We start from the raw sequence: 18,572 nt of genomic DNA on the forward strand, positions 1-18,572 counted from the left end.
ATTAATTAGCGTGCTGATTCTCAACATTAAGTAATTTAGTCACTAGACATTAAAGTTTATTAAAAATAAATTCAAATTTGATAAGACTCAACTGTGAGCCAATGCGTACACCAACCAGATGGATGAAGATGGCTGGTGGAGAGCCATGTCAGTGGCTTATTAGGAATCAAAGAGTGCATGCAACTATGTTGGCACACCACTCAAGGGCTTGACACAATGACAATACCATCGTTCATGTTTTCACATGAGTATGTTCTTTAGCTCTGCAGATGTCAGTGAAATGACCACAAAAGAAAAGGGTATAATTGAGTGGGAGGAAATTATGCCAATTTTGTTCTTGAAAAGTTTTAAAATCTGGGCAAGATTTCTCTTTCAAAGTTGATACATTTTTGTTTTTGGCATGTCTTGAGCGAAATATATTTCTGTTGAAATAAATGTTAAGCAGCCAATATTACTGGTGACAAATAAAACGAGAAGAATATGTATGTATGACACCCCCCATCCCCACACACACATACAAACACACACACACACACACACACACACACACACACACACACACACACACACACACACACACACACACACACACACACACACACACACACACACACACACACACACACACACACACACACCGACAGACAAACACACTACACCGTACAAAGAATGGTCCATTGCCCCACTTATTTTCTTACAAATGCAAATCTTGATCATGATCTGGCTCAGGGCCAACTAATTCCAGCGGCATCTCAGGGAGCGCGGCCGTATCGGCTTGCAAGACAATCAGGAGGCTGACATTCGTAAAAATAGCCCAGCAAAATTACCAGCCGTGGATCCCAGTGTCCTAATCCTTCATGCATACACCCACACACACACAAACACACACACACACACAAACACACACATGCATGGACGTGCACACAAATTCACACATAGAGACAGAGCCGGAAGAAGCTATGATTGGAAGGCTCTTCTAGCTCTTCTCGTCTTCATCGCACACCCCATGGCTCCCTGCCGCTTGATGTCTTCTGGCGATGCAATAACATGTAAAGACGCATGTTATTTAAGGAAGGGTCTCGTGTATGTCAGCATATATGGTATTTTTCCAACCGCATATGCATAGCACAATCGTGCATATAATTGTTTTGGACCCGTATCAATCAATTTTTGTAATATGACTTACTATAGACTGAGATGCCAGTTGGTGGCAATACTTTTTCAGCCATTCATTGTTTAAATGCGGTAGAGATCCTGTGTGTATCTGGACCTGTCTGTGTAGATATGCTAATAATAATAACAAGAGGGAAGGATTTTGAGCATTATGCCAGGATGAGCATTATGTAAGTATTGTATTGTGTCGCTGCCTGACTCTTACACGACAGCTGCACATCACAGACTAAAGCCATCCACTTAAATACCCCCCCCACCCCCCGAATAGGTCAAATATGATAGTGGACATTCAAAAGCTCTTAAGCTTTATTGCTCCGGTCAGTGCGGACATATCTAGGTGCAATACCAAGAAGGGCCACAAGATCTTGTTTGGCAACTGAAAATACATTCATGTTTATCTCTGACCCGTGAACTGGCCATGTACGGTAGTGGATAGAGAAATGCACATCAAAGTAAGTCCTCAAACAGGAATCTGCTAATAAGTGTGTTTGTGTGTGTGTGTGTGTGTGTGTGTGTGTGTGTGTGTGTGTGTGTGTGGGTGTTTGGGTGTGTTTGACGGCTTTATGGATTTTGACTGCTTCCTACACACAATATGATATCCATATAATTACATTAATCGTTTGCATATAATAGAACTCAATGAGTCAATGACTGTGGTTGTCTCATCGTTAAATGACCCGCCAACACTGTGCCCTGTGTGTTACAGGGTAACAAAAAAGCCTGCTGGACTTGCATATTCCTTTGCATGCATAATCCTCTGAGGTCAACCGGTAGGCAGCTGCCAACAGGCGTCCTGCACTGCCTGTCAAGCCCGATAAATAGACCTTTCTCTGACCGGGACTCGAGTGACCTCTTATATTTAATTCATCCATTCATCTCCAGTCTTTACAGTGACATCTCAGTCAACATTTTGCTTCCTCCAGATCACATGCATGGACAAAAGAGCAGAAAAGGATGTGCGACTAGCATGGGACGAGAGCCGCCTGAGGTATCGCCTGGTACCCATCGGAAGGTCAGACCTATACATGTGTCGACCGTCGCACGCACAAAAGCCCCCCGCGCACCATTGAGCTGACGGTTGGTTGGCATGGCGATGACAGGATAAGTAGGCTCCATTGAGGGATGAGACGGCGAAGGTGAAGGTCCTGGCGGTTAATGAGAGGACACAAACCAAAGCTCAGAACAGGCACTCTGCACTCCCCCGGTCCCGTGGAGAGGAGTGCCCCTCTTAGCCGAGCATTCACACCTGAACAGGATAGCCAAACAGGGGGGCGGGGGGCATAATCACTAACTCTGTCATCTAGCAAAACCTTACACCACTTCAGGGATGTGCTGGGAAGGGCCCAGATAATAGCCAACCAGCAGCAGCACCACCACCACCACCACCGCTAAAAGCCCTATAGTCCTAGTCCAGTCGCAGTGGGGGGGGGGGCAGACCTTGTCATGGAGCCAGACATGGGCTGACTTGCTGAGGAGGCCAGGCTGCTGTGTATTGCACGGAATAAACAATTGGTTAAGATGTGCACACAGATATACACACACAAGGAAGGAAGGAAGGAAGGATGTGACACATTCAAACATCTGGGAAATTCCATTACACTGCCGCATCGTCCTCCTCACGCGAGCATCAAAAACAATCTATAGGTATATATAGGTAGGGCTAACACAAGGTTGGAAAGCAGTAGCTCTGCAGCTCCACAGAAAGGTTGGGAAAGGTTTGTGTTTAAACATAGTTGTGCGCGGCTATAAGACTGAGACTGCTCTGACACCACAGATACTTTCTCTAACTTCCCCTGAGTTTTTTGTTAAATCACTCCAGGGTACACACACACACACACACACACACACACACACACACACACACACACACACACACACACACACACACATGAACACGCACACACACACACACACACACACACACAACCACACGCACGCACGCACACACACACACACACACACACACACACACACACACACACACACACACACACACATACACACACACACACACACACACACACACACACACACACACACACACACACACACACACACACGCACACACAAATGCACACACTAATACACACACTAATACACACACTGCACAAATACATCATCTTACTCTGAAATGATCCCACATTCTGGGATGCTTTCCAAAAGTGGCAGTGGCAGACAGGGAATTTTATCTTGTGTGCTGGTCAACCGTCTGCCACGGTTCAGGGGGTATAGAATTCGAACAGCAATAATTAGCTGAAGGGCTGTATTTTGCTATTTTTAAAGCCCTACATTACAAAAGCAGTGACAAAAAAATAACGGGTTTTGTATACAGTGGTAGATATATATACGGTTCGGTATCTCATCCAGTAAATCAGTAATGAGTTACGCTGTGTCTCTGTATAATCCCATTAGTATATATCGTTAGCAGATGGTATAGTATATGCTGCAATCGAGATTCCTTTCCATCTTTGGAATGCATTACTTGATGACCTGTCTCTGTCTGTCCGTCTCTCTGGGCCTTTGTGCAGCGCTTGTTAGAGCTTGTTAGAACATGGGATGTAGCGGGCAGTATCCCGCCTTGCCATCTGTCTTTCCCTCTGTCTGTCTGTCTTTCTCTAACCCCACTATACCCCCCGCCCTCCTCCTCTCCTAACCCCAGCCCACCCCGTCCCCGTAACACGCAGGACGAAGTACAAATATGTCACCTGAACTTTAGTAGTAATCCTCTGATGATAAACCGGGGTATTATTTACACCCTGTCGTTCCACTCAGCGCATGTGGAACGACACATCCCTAGTCAGGGCCCCGGTGTGCTGTGGGCCCCCAGGTCGACCCAACACGGCCAACGAGGGATCCACTGCAAATGCCAGGCTGCTGGCGAGGGGACAGGGTAACCAACAACAGCCCCCGGGCGGAGGTGGCGTATCCATCGAAACAAACTCGCCTGGCGCTCGTCTATCACTTATCGCAGCCAGGGCTTTGGGGGGACGGGGTGGTGGTGGTGGTGGTGGGGGGGGGGTTCACTATTTATACCCCTCAGTGCACTGGGGCAATGGCAACGGATCCAGCGGGCAGCAACTGTGGATACACTCCACAGCTGCTGCAAGTGGAGCGACGCAAGGAGAACGAAAGAAAGAAGACAGATAGAGCTACAACCGTGTGGAGGACAGGGATCATTGATGGATCCGCCACCTTTTTCAGTGGATCCCCCCCCCCCACCCATGGCGGGTGGGGGGGGGGGGGGGGTCTGTCCTTTTCCTACAGCACCCAGGCCCTGAGTGCTAGTGATGGCACGCTGAACGGCAGTGTAAATAGTAATCCGGTTTGTCATCAGAGGATTACTGGAAAACATCGGTTTACATATTTGTGCGTTGCCTTGTGTGTGTTAGGGTTGACACAGACAGCGAGAACGTTTTACAGGCAAAGAGACGGACAGAAGGACAGAGAGACAGACACCAACGGTGCATCCACTAGTGCATTCCATTGATGAAAAGGAATCCTAATTACACACAGCAGTATATGACATCTACTAACAAAGCCTGATACGACCGAGTCCTCGTCAGAGCATAGGTCCTCATTAAACTGTGTGGAGAGGATGTTCTTTCCGAACAGTGTTTTGTTAACATCATTTATTCTGGAGTTGTGTGAAATAGAGGGGGAACAACCAACAAGCCAGATATAGAAGCAGACGCCTCAGTATGATGTGAAAGGAAAATAACTGTTACTCTGTTCAGTTTCTTCGCAGATTTGATCATATATTTATTTTTCTTCGACACGATCAGACATTTATAGTTAAAACACAACATTTGGCAAAATACAATGATTCGGCAAAATGAATTGTACTTCATCAATTCAGTCATTAATTCAGTCACCTGACAACAAATGTGGGCAATGCTTAAGATGTTTTTTTGTGTTAAATAAAACATTAGGTGTTTTAAGGCTATACCAGCACAGCTGCCAGGTCATACAACATCAAATCTACCGATAACACCCAATATCGTATACCAATCATATGACCCTGACCATCTAGCAACAAAACACACTTGCATACTCTGTAATCAGAGGACCAGAGGACACCACTTCTTTCTTTGTCTTCAAAAATAAAATAACAGAAGAGAATAGACTAGAAAGAGAAAACCAAACTTGTTACTTTGCTAAATCACTGTTATCACAGTAACAATAAACGTTGTACTCCATACATGTTAAAGGACTGTACAATATGATCATAACACACTCTGGGATTGCCAATGTCTGGAGGGACAACTTTTGAATTTAGGAATAGCTCCGTCTGAGACACAAGAAGAATGAGTCACACAGTTCACACGGATGATAAAAGTGCTATATTTTTGCTGCATTTCAGCAGGACTACTGCAGTTAGGCCATGCAAAGGGATAGTGACCTAATCCAAAACCAATGCCTCTAATCCTTTGCGGTAAAATAGCCTAATTTGAAGGAATGTCCACCTCTAAAACAAAAAACCTTAGTCTGTGTAGCACTAATTCCCCCCCCTTTCTATCTTTTTGCCATATATTACAACCTCTCAAAGCACCAGATCCTTAAATGATGGCCGGGGAGATTGAAAAGACATTCAGCCACCTGTGTGTTAGAAAGAGATTTTACGACTAGAAATATATACAACACATAGTTTATTAACAATTTGTTAACAATTTTTTTTACAATGGAAACACCGTAGGAGGTTCCCAAGTCTGCTAAATGTACAGAAATGACCTATGTTAGTGGGCTACTTTCCTTTAGACATGTCTTATATACAGGATTCGTTATTAAGCTCTGAACCTCATCCATTATACATAAGAAAAATATTTCAAGTCACCCCCTAATTTACATTAATGGTCCCTTGGAAAGTGATAAAATACTACTGATACAAATGAAAATAACCTATGGAAGAAAATATAACCGTATCAATATCATAAATGCTTTATTCAATATAAGGTGATATCACTCGTATATCCAATTGATCGTTGCATAACCGTTGAATAACCTACTGGTCGATATGTAAATCTAAAGCACATTATGTAAAGAACGAATGCAAATGTAGGTTCTTCTTCACATCATTAATTCATGAACTGTATATAGCTACTGATTTATATCCTTATGGATGTATATCCCTATGATGTACATGCACACTGTAGTACATCCAGCACACATGGCCATATGGTGAGACATTCTCTCTCTTTCGCTCTCCCTTAAAAGGCCACAGTCTTCTTGTTAGTATTTCTACCTTTCTAATGTGGCCTTACAATTCCCAGATTCAACCAATGCGGTATCATTTGTTTTTCAGCAAGTAATGGTCCATCTGCTTAACATATATGCTTCTGGACCATAACAAATCTTCACAAACTAAGGTTACATTTTCTGCCACATGAACCTGAAACAAGTTTGACTACTTTAACGGAGAAGCCTTTGATTGTGGCTCTTCTTGCATAAGAACTCATGACAGGGTTTCGGACAGCTCTCGCAGGAATATTGCAGCCATAGAGAGTTGCTTGCTCATTGTTGCATTGTTCAGCAGACTAGATGCTTTTGGGTAAGGTTGAAAAGGTCCTTGTTGTGTGTGTCTGTGTACAATATGATACTGTGTTGTCAAGCTTCAAGATAGCTCAGGTTGGTTGGCGCTCATGCCCGACTGTAAACATGGATGCAAACAGGAATACAGAATGACGTCATTAATTCACTGACACTGATCTTTACTTCAAGAAAAAAAACATGAAATATTATTAGGAATACACAGCGATAGAAGGGGCCGGAATGTTCGACAACTTCTGAAAGCATGACGATTATGTTTTACCATTATAGTCAAATACCATCAATACAGTGTATTCTACCTTCCACATCTTCTACAAATTCATCCCGATTCAATCGTGATGCCTTTCAGCTGCATGATACGACAGCCTTTTTGTGTTCACACCCCCTTGGTCCCCTCATCACAATCTGAACTCATAATAAAAACATGACAACATTTCAATCAGGATACAGAGGCTGAACAAAGCAACCCCAAGATCTGCAAAATCAAAACATTCCTGATTTGTGATGTTTAACTTGTACTCTTTGACCTGTCTTTGTTCTCACCGCTGATCCATAACACAACATATACTTTTGACCCTACTCCCTAACTTTTGTGGAGGGATTTTTCCCTCCCACCCTCCATGTGGAAACCTACATGTGGACCTACATGACTGTGTCCCCATCTGGTGTTTTAAATAGATCTTTGATTATTCCTCTGTCCCCTGGATTTCACATTGCAAATGTAGTCTGTCAACAGCATAAAAAAAAGTCTATGGAAGAGACAACTGTTTTGATAGATTCAAAATTACACAGTATGTATATGTACATTTCACATGTGATGACACAATTGAACTAAACTTCCACGTTGGGGCTCAGTAAAGACTTGATAAATGACTGGGTCAATATCACGGACAAGACTGGTCTTATCTTATCATGCCCTCCGTTTAATAAATAGTTATGCTATATTTTAACATGTTCATATAACACTGTTCTCTCACAGATTAATTAAGAGTTCCAGTATGCACCACATGATGGAAATGAAATTTGTGTCATGTAATTTTTACACATAAACATTAACCAGATTGTACGAGTACATACATCCAATCAAGCACTGCACGATAATAATAACAGCAATTAAGCATGCCACAAAATAGCAGCAAATATGTTCTGAAATCAAATGCAAAATGTGATATCAAAGAGTATGACAAAAAACGCATGCGTTTTGAGATCAATTAAAAAATTAATGAAAGTCATAAATTAAGCAGATAAGAATCAAGAAAAAGGCAAAGAAAGGCAAGCCTACAAACAGTGTGGAAATAATGTCCAATTTTGACGACAGCACAAATAGAAATAAAAGGAGTCACTGCACTTAAATGTGAGGACCCTCAGGAGATGGAACGAAGGGCCTAGGGAACAGAGCATAAGGAAATGGGACTGCATAGCCCCTTGCAAGCCTTATCCACCCCAGTACCATTTGTCAAGGTTGTTCACCGCCTTGTATTCTTTATGCCTTCGCAGGTAATCACAAGCCAGGCATGTGTGCTCTGCCCAGAAATAGGCCTTCTTCACTTTAAAGTGCCGCCGCCATTCAAAGTACCTGAGATACATCTCCTCGTTCTTATCCAAAAGTAGCAGGTAGTCTGCCAGCTCTTTAGGCGAAGTGAAGTCATCCACGTGGATGAATGCATCTCCCTGGACAAAGTTTTCATAGTTCTGCCTCGCGGGGCCAAGAACCACTGGCACTGTGCCTACGGAAAGTGGGTTGTAGAGTTTCTCAGTGATGTAGTCCTTATGAATTGAGTTCTCAAATGACAAGTAGAACTTGCAGCTGGCGATGGTGGGATAGTAGTCTTGGTCGGCGATGTACTCTCCGAAGGCCTGCCCGTATGCGTGAACCTCGATGTGTTTGTACAACTCGTTGTAGTACTTAACCCGCACGTGGTCCGGGTTCCAGTTGCTCACGATCCAACAGATCAGCTTGCTTTTGCTCGGTGGAACAAAGTCCTCCTCTCCCTCCACCGCCACGATGGATCCGTAAGGCACTTCAATGTCAGCGTCCTGTCGGTAGTTGAGGGTGAGGTTGAACAGGTTCTCGATGCCCGGGATCTGGGAGGAGTGAGAGGGGGACTCCAGGTTCATCCATACCCACTTCTGGAAGGATGGCCTCTGGAAGGGGGGCAGGTTGGACATGTCCGTGCAGATGTCCCTGTGGTGAACGACCACGCCATCGGACTTGTTGTAGAGGTTCCTGTCCGCTGTGATGAGGCAGCCCTCGATGTTGAACAGGGAGCTGCACACAGTGAGGTCATACGTCTGTCCGAAGGGCCAGAGCCAGACCAGAACGATGGTCAGGTTCTTGTCGCTCTTGGTGGAGAAGAGGGTCTTCCCGTGCTCTGTGGATGCTGTGGACTCTACGGGACCGGAAAGCCAGCTCGTGGATGGTTTAAAGTACATCAAAAACAGAGTCACAAAGCATCCTAGTAGAAATGTGCCGAGCAAAAGGGGTCGTAGAATCCTATGGAAAGGTGCAGATGTCATACTCTGTCCTGCAAAGAAAAGATACCCAGAGAGGATGCTGATCAGAACAAAGGATAAGCTGACATGACAGGAGTCCACCAAGAGATAATCTCTTCATGAACTCGAAAATATGCAGATCAATACAAGCGTGAGAAAGGCATGCAATCCAATTGTATCTCAAATATCCCTTTTCCCCCAAATCATTATCTGATTATACATCCATTATACAAACAATAATGAGGATCGATACGTCCTTATAAATGTCCACGCAAAGAACACAGCTTGCAACACTTTCCATGTGTTGTGATTGTGAATCAGCCCTTGGCATCACAACACACTTTTTGAGAGGGGTTTTAAGGGTGATTTATTTATATTACTAACCTCAGTGAGCAATATAAATATCCATTGTTTCCCAGCCACCTATAGCTCCCAAGAGTGTCATTAGCATGGGCATGTGGAAAACTAATGAGGCAGAACTTTTACAAGACAGGGTTTGGCCCCCATGGTGTCAATCTATTGGATAAGTATCCTCCTACCTATTTTGGTCGTTTTGTGGAGTATTTCTTAGGCTATGATGTTTGGGAGGAGAACAGGTGAAACCTAGACACCATGACCTACTTTGCTCATGGCGTAGATCAGTGTCTCTGGACCATCACAACTGTTCTCAGAGAGGTACGCTGAGACTAGTTAAGGTCCTTCTCTAAAGTGACGGCTATGCACTGGAGGCTTATGCTGTCCTCGATGATGGTTCATAGGGAATATTATGCTTCCACAAGTTGCACAGCAGGCACATCAGGAGACTTTCCTGCTACAGACTACAGACCGACCTAGAAAAAGGAAAAAACTTCAATAGAACCACTGAATCGAATGAACCCCAACATCTGAGAGATAAGTGGGGATCATGGAAGAGAGAGCATCCAAACCTCCTCCCCCTAGGGTTTCCCCGGACCTGGGAGCCTCAGGTCTTCTTGGACTGGCTAGGTCCAGCATAGCATCCGAGAAAAACCCTGTATGCTTTGTCTGCAACGACATGCAAGAACAAGCACGAAATGTGTGTTGGCACTGATGTAGTGGACTAGACTTAACTTTTACGTTAAGAAGATCGGCCACAAGGATTCTCTGAAGGAGAATCCGTGTTCATATCAGGCTCCTTCAATCAGTTGTATTCAACTGAGGTTCCTCCTCAATGATTCTATTGTCACGCATCCTTCAACACCAATTGTCCAATATTCTTCAAAGAGATTGGAACATGGATGGGATCAGAACATAATTGATCTTGGGGATAAAATACGGTATGTACCGTGTAGATGAAGGACCAACCAAAGATGAATATGATGTTTACAATAAAGGAGTGAAAGTGCGAGTCCAAGGTTTAAGGCAACCCCCACATAATATTTTATTTATTTTTATATGCATCTTAAATGCATATTCTATTACATTCAGCGCTTGATTAGATCAAATGCATTTTTGCATCTATAATTAGAACATTTCTATTCAAGCTGTATTTAATTTTGTGTTTACATTGCAAGTTTTGTTTATTCTATTCTATTTACTCTGATGTGTCAGGTAGACCTGAGCAGGTGTAAAACAATTTCATCCGGGATCAATAAAGTCTGCTCTGTATCTGTGCCAAAAGCTTTAGCGAATAAGACATTTGATTCATGCATCAAATTATACTACAGACCTGGTGGATTTGACTTTGTGAGGAAATCCAAGCGAGACCGGATGCTCAAGGGCTCCGAGGGAAAACAATTCTACATCGGAACAACGCTGGGATCACACTCCTTTCTCTTTCAATGCTCTTGGGAAAATGATAGCGCTCTTGGCCACAGCTGGTAGCGGAGGAGATGCTTTGCTGTGGTACTGAAGAACAATGATGCGGCATCTAACGAAGATTGCCTGATCTGGAGCATATGGGAATACTCAGTGATGTCTCCTACAAAAAAAGAGAGAAAAGAACACACAAATTGATATGATAGCCGGAAGATAATAATTTAGCCATTATTCACAAATAGCTCTCTGGTGCACTCACACTAGGCCATCTGGCCGTGGCCGTTTTCACACCTAACCGTGCTCAAATCTGCCAGTGTGAGTGTGGCCAGTCTGGCCAGGCCAGGCTAATTTGGCCACTTGGGAGAGGTGTGCTGCTACGGTACGGGCCGCTACGGTACAGATGCTAATGAGCCGGCACGCGCACACGCACGGCTACGCAACCTGAGCTGGATGACGTATAGTCCACGACCACGGATATAATAAAGGCGACGAGCCTTCTTTCCCATTAAACGGTAAACATATATCCAAATAAGCAACAGACTCAGCAAAGTGCGAACTGTGTTCTCTGTGTTGTTGTCCATTGTTGTTAAAACTCTGACTGGCGGCAGACTTTATTATGGTCCATGCAGCGGACGCTTGGCGATGACGTGTTACTTACGACGTGATGACGTATGTACAAGAGCCTACCGTGGCCAGGCCACAGCTGCGACGGCCAACGGCCACTGCCAGATGGCCTAGTGTGAGTGCAGGACAGAGAACAATGGGGTCATTTGAGCACGGTTAGGTATGAAAACGGCCAACGGCCACGGCCAGATGGCCTAGTGTGAGTGCACCAAGATGCCATGTTATTTTCATAGAATGAAATCTAGACAAGATCAATTTATGTGCACTGGAGAGATTGAGCACTATGGGCCCTGTGACCTTCTACGTGTTCAAGCTGAACCATTAAACCAGAGGCCTATTTCAAACACCAATTGTCCTTATTAACAGCTGTCCAATATGGTCCGGTTTATGTTGCGCAATGGATATCCATTTAATCTTTGCCTATACACCTGGCAAGTGGCAACCGATAATATAGGAACATTTGTTCTGTTTTTTCTGTGTGTGAATGAGTCTAACAACTCTGTGTAACAGTTACAAATGAACAATGTTTTGTTGGTTGAAATCTGATTTGTAGTGTAGGTAAAAGGCCAATTGGCAGGTTCGCACCCGCAGTATTCATGTGTCAGGTAAGTATATAATTATAACCATACCTCCATATTAAGTCTTCTTTGGAAAGTAAGCAAATCTTACAGCCGTAATATTGCAACATTACGTACAACATGCAAACCCAGTTTGGAATAATGTGATCACCTCTTTAAATGTTTCTGCCGTTTGGCACTGGGCTTAAAGCAATGTAATGTCAATGTATTTTTCATAGACTTTTTACACTTTTACACATTCATGTTATTGGAAATATTATCAGTATTATCTTAATAAACGTCTGGACTGCAATATCTGGACTATTTTACATTACAAAGACATTTTAAAACAAAACCTTAAAAACATTCACGCACCGAAAGCCAAGGGGAGGCAGCTGCTGGGAATACTCACGAATGCAAGCTTTCAAGTTATTGGCCTATCAATAATATCTGTTGATATAGTTGAGGCATCTACACATGTAGCTATAACAAATGTATATAATTAATCTAATACAAGCAGGTCCAGGGTAACATATACATACTAGCAAGGTAAGAATTGTACCTTGTACAATTTCCATTAAAGAGCATGATGCAAAATGTACATAGTGAAAGAATGATTCAGTCTATATGTGCATGTGTGTGTGTGTGTGTGTGTGTGTGTGTGTGTGTGTGTGTGTGTGTGTGTGTGTGTGTGTGTGTGTGTGTGTGTGTGTGTGTGTGTGTGTGTGTGTGTGTGTGTGTGTGTGTGAGTGAGCGTGTGTGTGTCGATTTTTATTGACTGTTTCCGTTTATGACTGTAGGGCCATTACTCTTCTTATTCCTTTAAATTACGCAATTTATTGGATTATCGTTTAACAACTAAATGTGTTTTGATTTTGCTCACAATAACTGTGGGCCTGTCCATCTGACCTCGCAGGCCGCTCACAACAATTGTGGGCCGGTCCACCTGACGTCGCTGGCCGGCCGGCCGACAGGGAAATCTCCCGAAGGCCACCCCGCCCCTGATTGTCAACTATATATCAGTAGCCTGGGAACCAGGCGAACTTGCGAGCTCATGTTTAATTCACTCTGGCATAATGCGTCTGGCTTGCCTACCGTTCATAACGATTTCCAGCAGACCTTGCACCTGTCGAGCCAATCACAACTGTTTATCTCAAATGGGGCGACTTTGATACGATGAGTTGAGTGCCCTAAATGGCAACTATGATGCATTTTAATAAACAACAGTGACGGCTGCTGCTGATGTGTGTTATAGGTTTTTCTGCTTTGATTGCTTGTAGTAATTTCCCCGTGGGAATAACAAAAGTGAGAGGTTTTAAAAGGCATTTTCGAATTGGTCTGGGAGGTCATGCTAATATATCAGAAACGTTATAGCAAAAAGTGGATGCAATGGTATAGTAGGACTCTGATCATGTGACAGGACCGTATCCCTGGAAATTGTGTAGATTTTACAATTAATCCTATGTTTGAACCGTCCCTGGTCGCTTCTTCACAGGTTACAGGTTCATATGAACGTGAAATCAAATCTGAAAACAGCATCTTAAACCATGCACGTTGGAGCGATCAAAATACTTAATCGTATCTTATCAGGCAGCAAATAGGGATGAGCTTTAAGAAACACGTGATCCACTATTTCATTCATTCAGATTTTGGCCAGATAAGCTATCAAGCGGTTGACAGTGGTCAAAATACTTTAAATGTCCGGTTTTCGAAATGCACTTGGACGTGATGCTGCATAAAAAAGCAGCACACGGTTGAATATAGGCTGAAGCGGCTGAACAGTTGGACATACCAGTTTGTGTGTGTGTGTGTGTGTGTGTGTGTGTGTGTGTGTGTGTGTGTGTGTGTGTGTGTGTGTGTGTGTGTGTGTGTGTGTGTGTGTGTGTGTGTGTGTGTGTGTGTGTGTCTGGACTCTGGAGAGTGCTCGAGAATGCGTCTGTGGAACATCAGATAATAGAATAACATAATAACTACCAATGCCTGTAATGGGTAAAGGCCCAGTGCTGCTCCATTATTCTGTTGTGGTCCGCGCTGACTAGCCTATCACACTGCAATTGTACACGTTTAACATCACCATGCCCGTTTGGCCAAAGGCACGTTTATCAAAGGGCACCTTATCCAAGGTGAGAATTAATTTTCGGCCAATGAACACTGAAGGTCATTTTAAGAGGTAACAGTGGTGATAACAACTGGTGGCAATCACCGGCTCGCGATTGCATTCAAGTTTACATAGGCTGTATTGGATGTTTATGCACACACACAAAACAGCTTTTGTCTTTAACAGTAATATCGCCCTTAAATCAAAATTAATAGCATCCGGTCATTTAAAGTGTGCAGCGGTACAACAACGTATTGCAATGACGGAAAGGTGTCCCCAATAAATACCTAGTAAATTAAGAAACGTTTAATATAAACTTGTACATTTCGATTCGATTGGTTAATAATAATCAATCATTGCAGTGGTAATTAAATCATTAAAAAAACGACGAAACTGGATCTATTCCCGCATTTTCACAGAGATGCATTATTAGCTGAAGAGGATTTGGCTGCAAAAGCAGGTACCATGCTCAGCCATGGAGTGCGGGTTTGGGAAAAGCGTCAAATTGCACTCACCATCTCGACAAGCGTGAATCAAAATAGACCTTTCTTTTCATTTCCCCTCTGGATCCTTGTTTTGTTCAAAGACAACGTTATATTCCGCATTGGGTGAATTCATATCAAATGAACATCTGCGCCGGTCGCCGATGTTGCAATAATGGATTCGGATATGCCCATCCATCGTCTTGAAGCCGAGAAACAGCTATACCTTAGAAACCCATCAGCGTGTCTCACCCTCTGCCAACGAATGCAGAAACATATAGGCTCTTAATTGCCCGTTTCAAAAGGGTGCAAAATAGCATCCGGATGCCGCTACTCTCCCTCCTGGGGAGAAAATGCATAATTTGTGTGTGTGTGAGGAGGACGCCATGAACGCTCAGGGTTCTGATGTGGAATAATTCCCTACTGGCTGCCCATGCGCTACCTTTCTCTGTTTACCGACAAGCCTGCTGCAGGCATAGCGTAGCATCGCAGCATGATGATGAGGATGCCGAGATTCGCCGTCAGCCACGCGCCTTTTCATAGGCTGACATGTGATGGACACTGATGATCAAAAAGCCAAACGTTGTTGGCCGATTTTATGAATTACGATCTGAATAAATGACAGCGGGTCATCGAGACTTTTTATTTTTTCCTCTTCATGAATAGTCCATTCCAAGAGGTGATTGTTGTAAAACACCCGACTGCCGTTCAGTCACCCGTCACCCCCTGGTGCGACACCTTTATATAGAAGTAGTGCATAGCCAAATCAAATATCATGTTCATTTTACCGCAGTTTTCGTATTGATTGATAAAGCTAGTACCTCATTACAACATTATAACATTATATAGTACAAAAACGTGTTCACGTATTTTTTTTATTACCGATCAAAATCCTTTGGATATTTCTGTACAACTGTTCCCCCTAGTTATATATTACAATTTAATTTACATTTATTTTTCATTTTTCTTTGTTTAGCCTTAACATTAATGAATCACTGCAGGCCGTTCAGAGTGCAGGACTAATCCTGCCACCTCTGGCGCTCACTCCCAAATATAGCGCCCCATTTGCGCGTTATCTCCAGGTAGACGGCTGGCCGGTTGGGCAGGTAGTCCAGGTACGGCGCCTGGCCGGCTCTGGGCACGGCCATCTCGATTTGAGTGCCCTCGTGCCACTCGTTGAACGACGTTATGGAGATGAAATGCGGCTTAGCCTGCAGCGCTGCGCTTAGGGCGTTCTCGTAGTACTTCCCGTTGATGCGGTTGCGCGTGTTCTGGAAGTTCCATGGCCGCACGCTGGTGTCCACATAGCCGGGCCCCACACTGGGCACAAACAGCAGGTTGTTGTCCTCGCAGAAGGTACCGATGGACTCCCAGTTGCGGTGGGTGGAGCCGTACGAGAAGCCGTTGGTGGCGAAGTAGGTGTAGAGTCCGTCGAAGCCGGCCGTGAGGATGTCCCGCTTGTGCTTCTCGTCCACCATCAGGGCCAGGAAGACGGCGTCGTAGGGCGTGTCACGCACGCTGCCGCTCTCCGTGTGCTTCAGCAGCTTGGCCCACTGCTCCGAGTTCAGCAGGTACGAATCGTACACGTAGAACAGCGGCAGCACCTTGCCACTGGTCGTCGTGTGTCTGAAGAAGGCGGGGTGGCCTCCGTATCTAAAGGCGATAAGCAAACCATAGCATCAACCTAACTATTGCAGAGATGTGAGTGAGACTGAGGTGGGATGGCTGATGTACTCACACGTCGATGATGTACTTGATGTTCTTAAGCATTGATGCCTCGTCTCTGTCTCTGTATGGCTCGATGTGGAATGCAACCTGCGTTTAAACGAAATCAAAAGCAAGGTACATGAAGATAAATGGTTGTTATCTGTTTCATTCGCTTTGTGTTTGAATGTGATGGGATAGTTGGGCCGGGCAATATGGAACATTTCAATTATAATCTAAAATCCTGTTGAATTGGCGTTTAAGACAATTTCAACTTTAGCTAGTTTCCTTGCTCTCTAATATTTGAAGCCTAACATTTTGATAACTTTAAGGGCATATTTTGACTCATCGTAAATAATTTAGAGTATGAAACTGTGTTTCACCATTCACCGATATCTTAATTTCATGACAATACAATGCCATTCAAAGACGATAAACGACAACATTGTATAACTGTTGGTATTGTATAGACCTTAACATGGTATTTATGTGCCGCGTCCATCAGCATAGCTACTATATCGTCTATAGGCTCCCCATTGTCATCTTTCATTCCAGGTGGGTACCATGACACAGCAATAACACCTGAGGAAACACAACACAACGGAAATGCAGTAAGAAGATGTACCCACGTTTTGTCAATCACATTGGCATGGACAGACTGCCCCTGCTGAATTTTGAGCCAAAAACACACCGATGTGTGCCTTACCAATTGCTGCGGTCCGTAGTTGCTGCATGTGGGCCTCTAGAACCGAAGGGTCCCGAGAACTGTACGCCCCCAAAGCTGGGTAGAAGTTGGCCCCGATGTCTTCTGGTGGGGAGTGCCTCCCTTGGGGATATGCCTGCGCCACTTTGGAATCCCAGTGGGGCATCTGAGGGTGGTCCCAGTGGATGTATTTACCATCGAACTTTGGGTTTCCGTACCATATGTAGTAGAAGGCATGGAGGTTGTAGTTGGGGGGAGAAAACTTCTTCAGTATTGCTTCCAGTTGAGCATCCCTTTCCACCTTTAGGGGGTCATCCTTTTTTTTCTGCACGGATTTCAAGTCAGCCTTGTTTTCAACTCCGTCGATGTGTGGGAATAGTTCATGAGCACCGGGCAGATCAAATGGATTTTCTGTTGGTGCATGGGTCTTTAAAACCAATGTTACAATGACAACTAGCAATAACAGCCCTAGGGATAGGATACAAGTTCTGCGCCTCAACCTTGCCATACTTCACTTGCTTGGAGCTATACACTCCCCATCCCTGAGACGGATCAGCTGGGGGAGCCAGAACCTCCCCAACGGGATGTTGTCCGAGCCGGGACCTGGAAGATAACGTTAGCCTACATCAGCAGCGTACAAAAGCAGTTGCGGCAATGGGCGGGGTGGACATTATTGACTAAACGAAGTCCATAAAGCAAGACAAGAAAAATGCATAGGTTTAAAACGTAATAGTTTGATAAGTTTTATTAAATTTACCTGGGATGACGTGTTCAACGATTGACTTTAGACTTGTTTAACATCAGCATTGGGACATGGTTTGCATGGATTTTGAATACGACGAAGAATCAGGATAGGATGGCGCATGTTTTCGCCACATGAATACCGTGTCCTCCATATGCTTTATCTTCATACTATAAGCAAGAACTCATAAATTATTCTTATATGATGCAGCAGACTGGGGGCAACGTTCACTTCTGGTATCTGCGATTGAATACTGATCTCCAAGAGGTTTGTGTACGAATGAACAACTCGTCAAAAGCAGTTTATAGCCTATCCGTATAACATAGAGATTTGGTCATGTGTACAGCGAACAGTCAACGACGTCCACTGTGTTATTGTGTGAGTCGACAGCCAGATGTTACTCGCCCCCATTCGTTCCGGAGGATGCATTGCATACAAGCAAACGCGACTATCAATAAACTAACGGATCTTGTTTTGAAAGAAATTATAAAAATACAGTTCAATGTATGTCGCAATTCACACAGATGTGATATTCGACACAATTGTTAATCTGTGGATAACCTTTAGCTCTGGCCTTATTATTGGGTGATTAATCCAGGAAAATTGACTTTACTGTCTAGTTCTACGCTTGCCATGGCCTAGTAACATATTTCACGATGTAATATGAAGCAATAGT

The 18,572-nt window shown here is 44.0% G+C and overlaps 2 protein-coding genes across 2 annotated transcripts; both read right to left on the bottom strand.

The window, feature by feature from the left end:
- Positions 1-4,908: 4,908 nt before the first annotated feature.
- Positions 4,909-11,064, bottom strand: fut9a (fucosyltransferase 9a). The gene is made up of 2 exons (XM_056591020.1): positions 10,898-11,064; positions 4,909-9,242 (listed from the first exon to the last, which is right to left on the bottom strand). The coding sequence occupies exon 2, from the start codon at positions 9,232-9,234 to the stop codon at positions 8,152-8,154; it is 1,083 nt and encodes a 360-aa protein (XP_056446995.1). The 5' UTR covers positions 9,235-9,242; positions 10,898-11,064; the 3' UTR covers positions 4,909-8,151.
- A 4,269-nt stretch (positions 11,065-15,333) lies between these two features.
- Positions 15,334-18,261, bottom strand: manea (mannosidase, endo-alpha). The gene is made up of 5 exons (XM_056591019.1): positions 17,912-18,261; positions 17,158-17,757; positions 16,924-17,033; positions 16,486-16,562; positions 15,334-16,400 (listed from the first exon to the last, which is right to left on the bottom strand). The coding sequence occupies exons 2-5, from the start codon at positions 17,660-17,662 to the stop codon at positions 15,767-15,769; spliced, it is 1,326 nt and encodes a 441-aa protein (XP_056446994.1). The 5' UTR covers positions 17,663-17,757; positions 17,912-18,261; the 3' UTR covers positions 15,334-15,766.
- Positions 18,262-18,572: the final 311 nt, after the last annotated feature.

The sequence above is a fragment of the Gadus chalcogrammus genome, chromosome 5 (genome assembly GCF_026213295.1).
Source record: "Gadus chalcogrammus isolate NIFS_2021 chromosome 5, NIFS_Gcha_1.0, whole genome shotgun sequence".
Classification (NCBI taxonomy): domain Eukaryota; kingdom Metazoa; phylum Chordata; class Actinopteri; order Gadiformes; family Gadidae; genus Gadus; species Gadus chalcogrammus.

Excerpts from the sequence above, each read along its gene's own strand:
- manea (XM_056591019.1), bottom strand. The coding sequence starts at position 17,662 with ATGGCAAGGTTGAGGCGCAGAACTTGTATCCTATCCCTAGGGCTGTTA. Across the intron at positions 17,034-17,157 it reads ACTACGGACCGCAGCAATTG|GTGTTATTGCTGTGTCATGG; the intron begins GTAAGGCACACA and ends GTGTTTCCTCAG. Across the intron at positions 16,401-16,485 it reads ATCAAGTACATCATCGACGT|ATACGGAGGCCACCCCGCCT; the intron begins GTGAGTACATCA and ends TATCGCCTTTAG.
- fut9a (XM_056591020.1), bottom strand. The coding sequence starts at position 9,234 with ATGACATCTGCACCTTTCCATAGGATTCTACGACCCCTTTTGCTCGGC.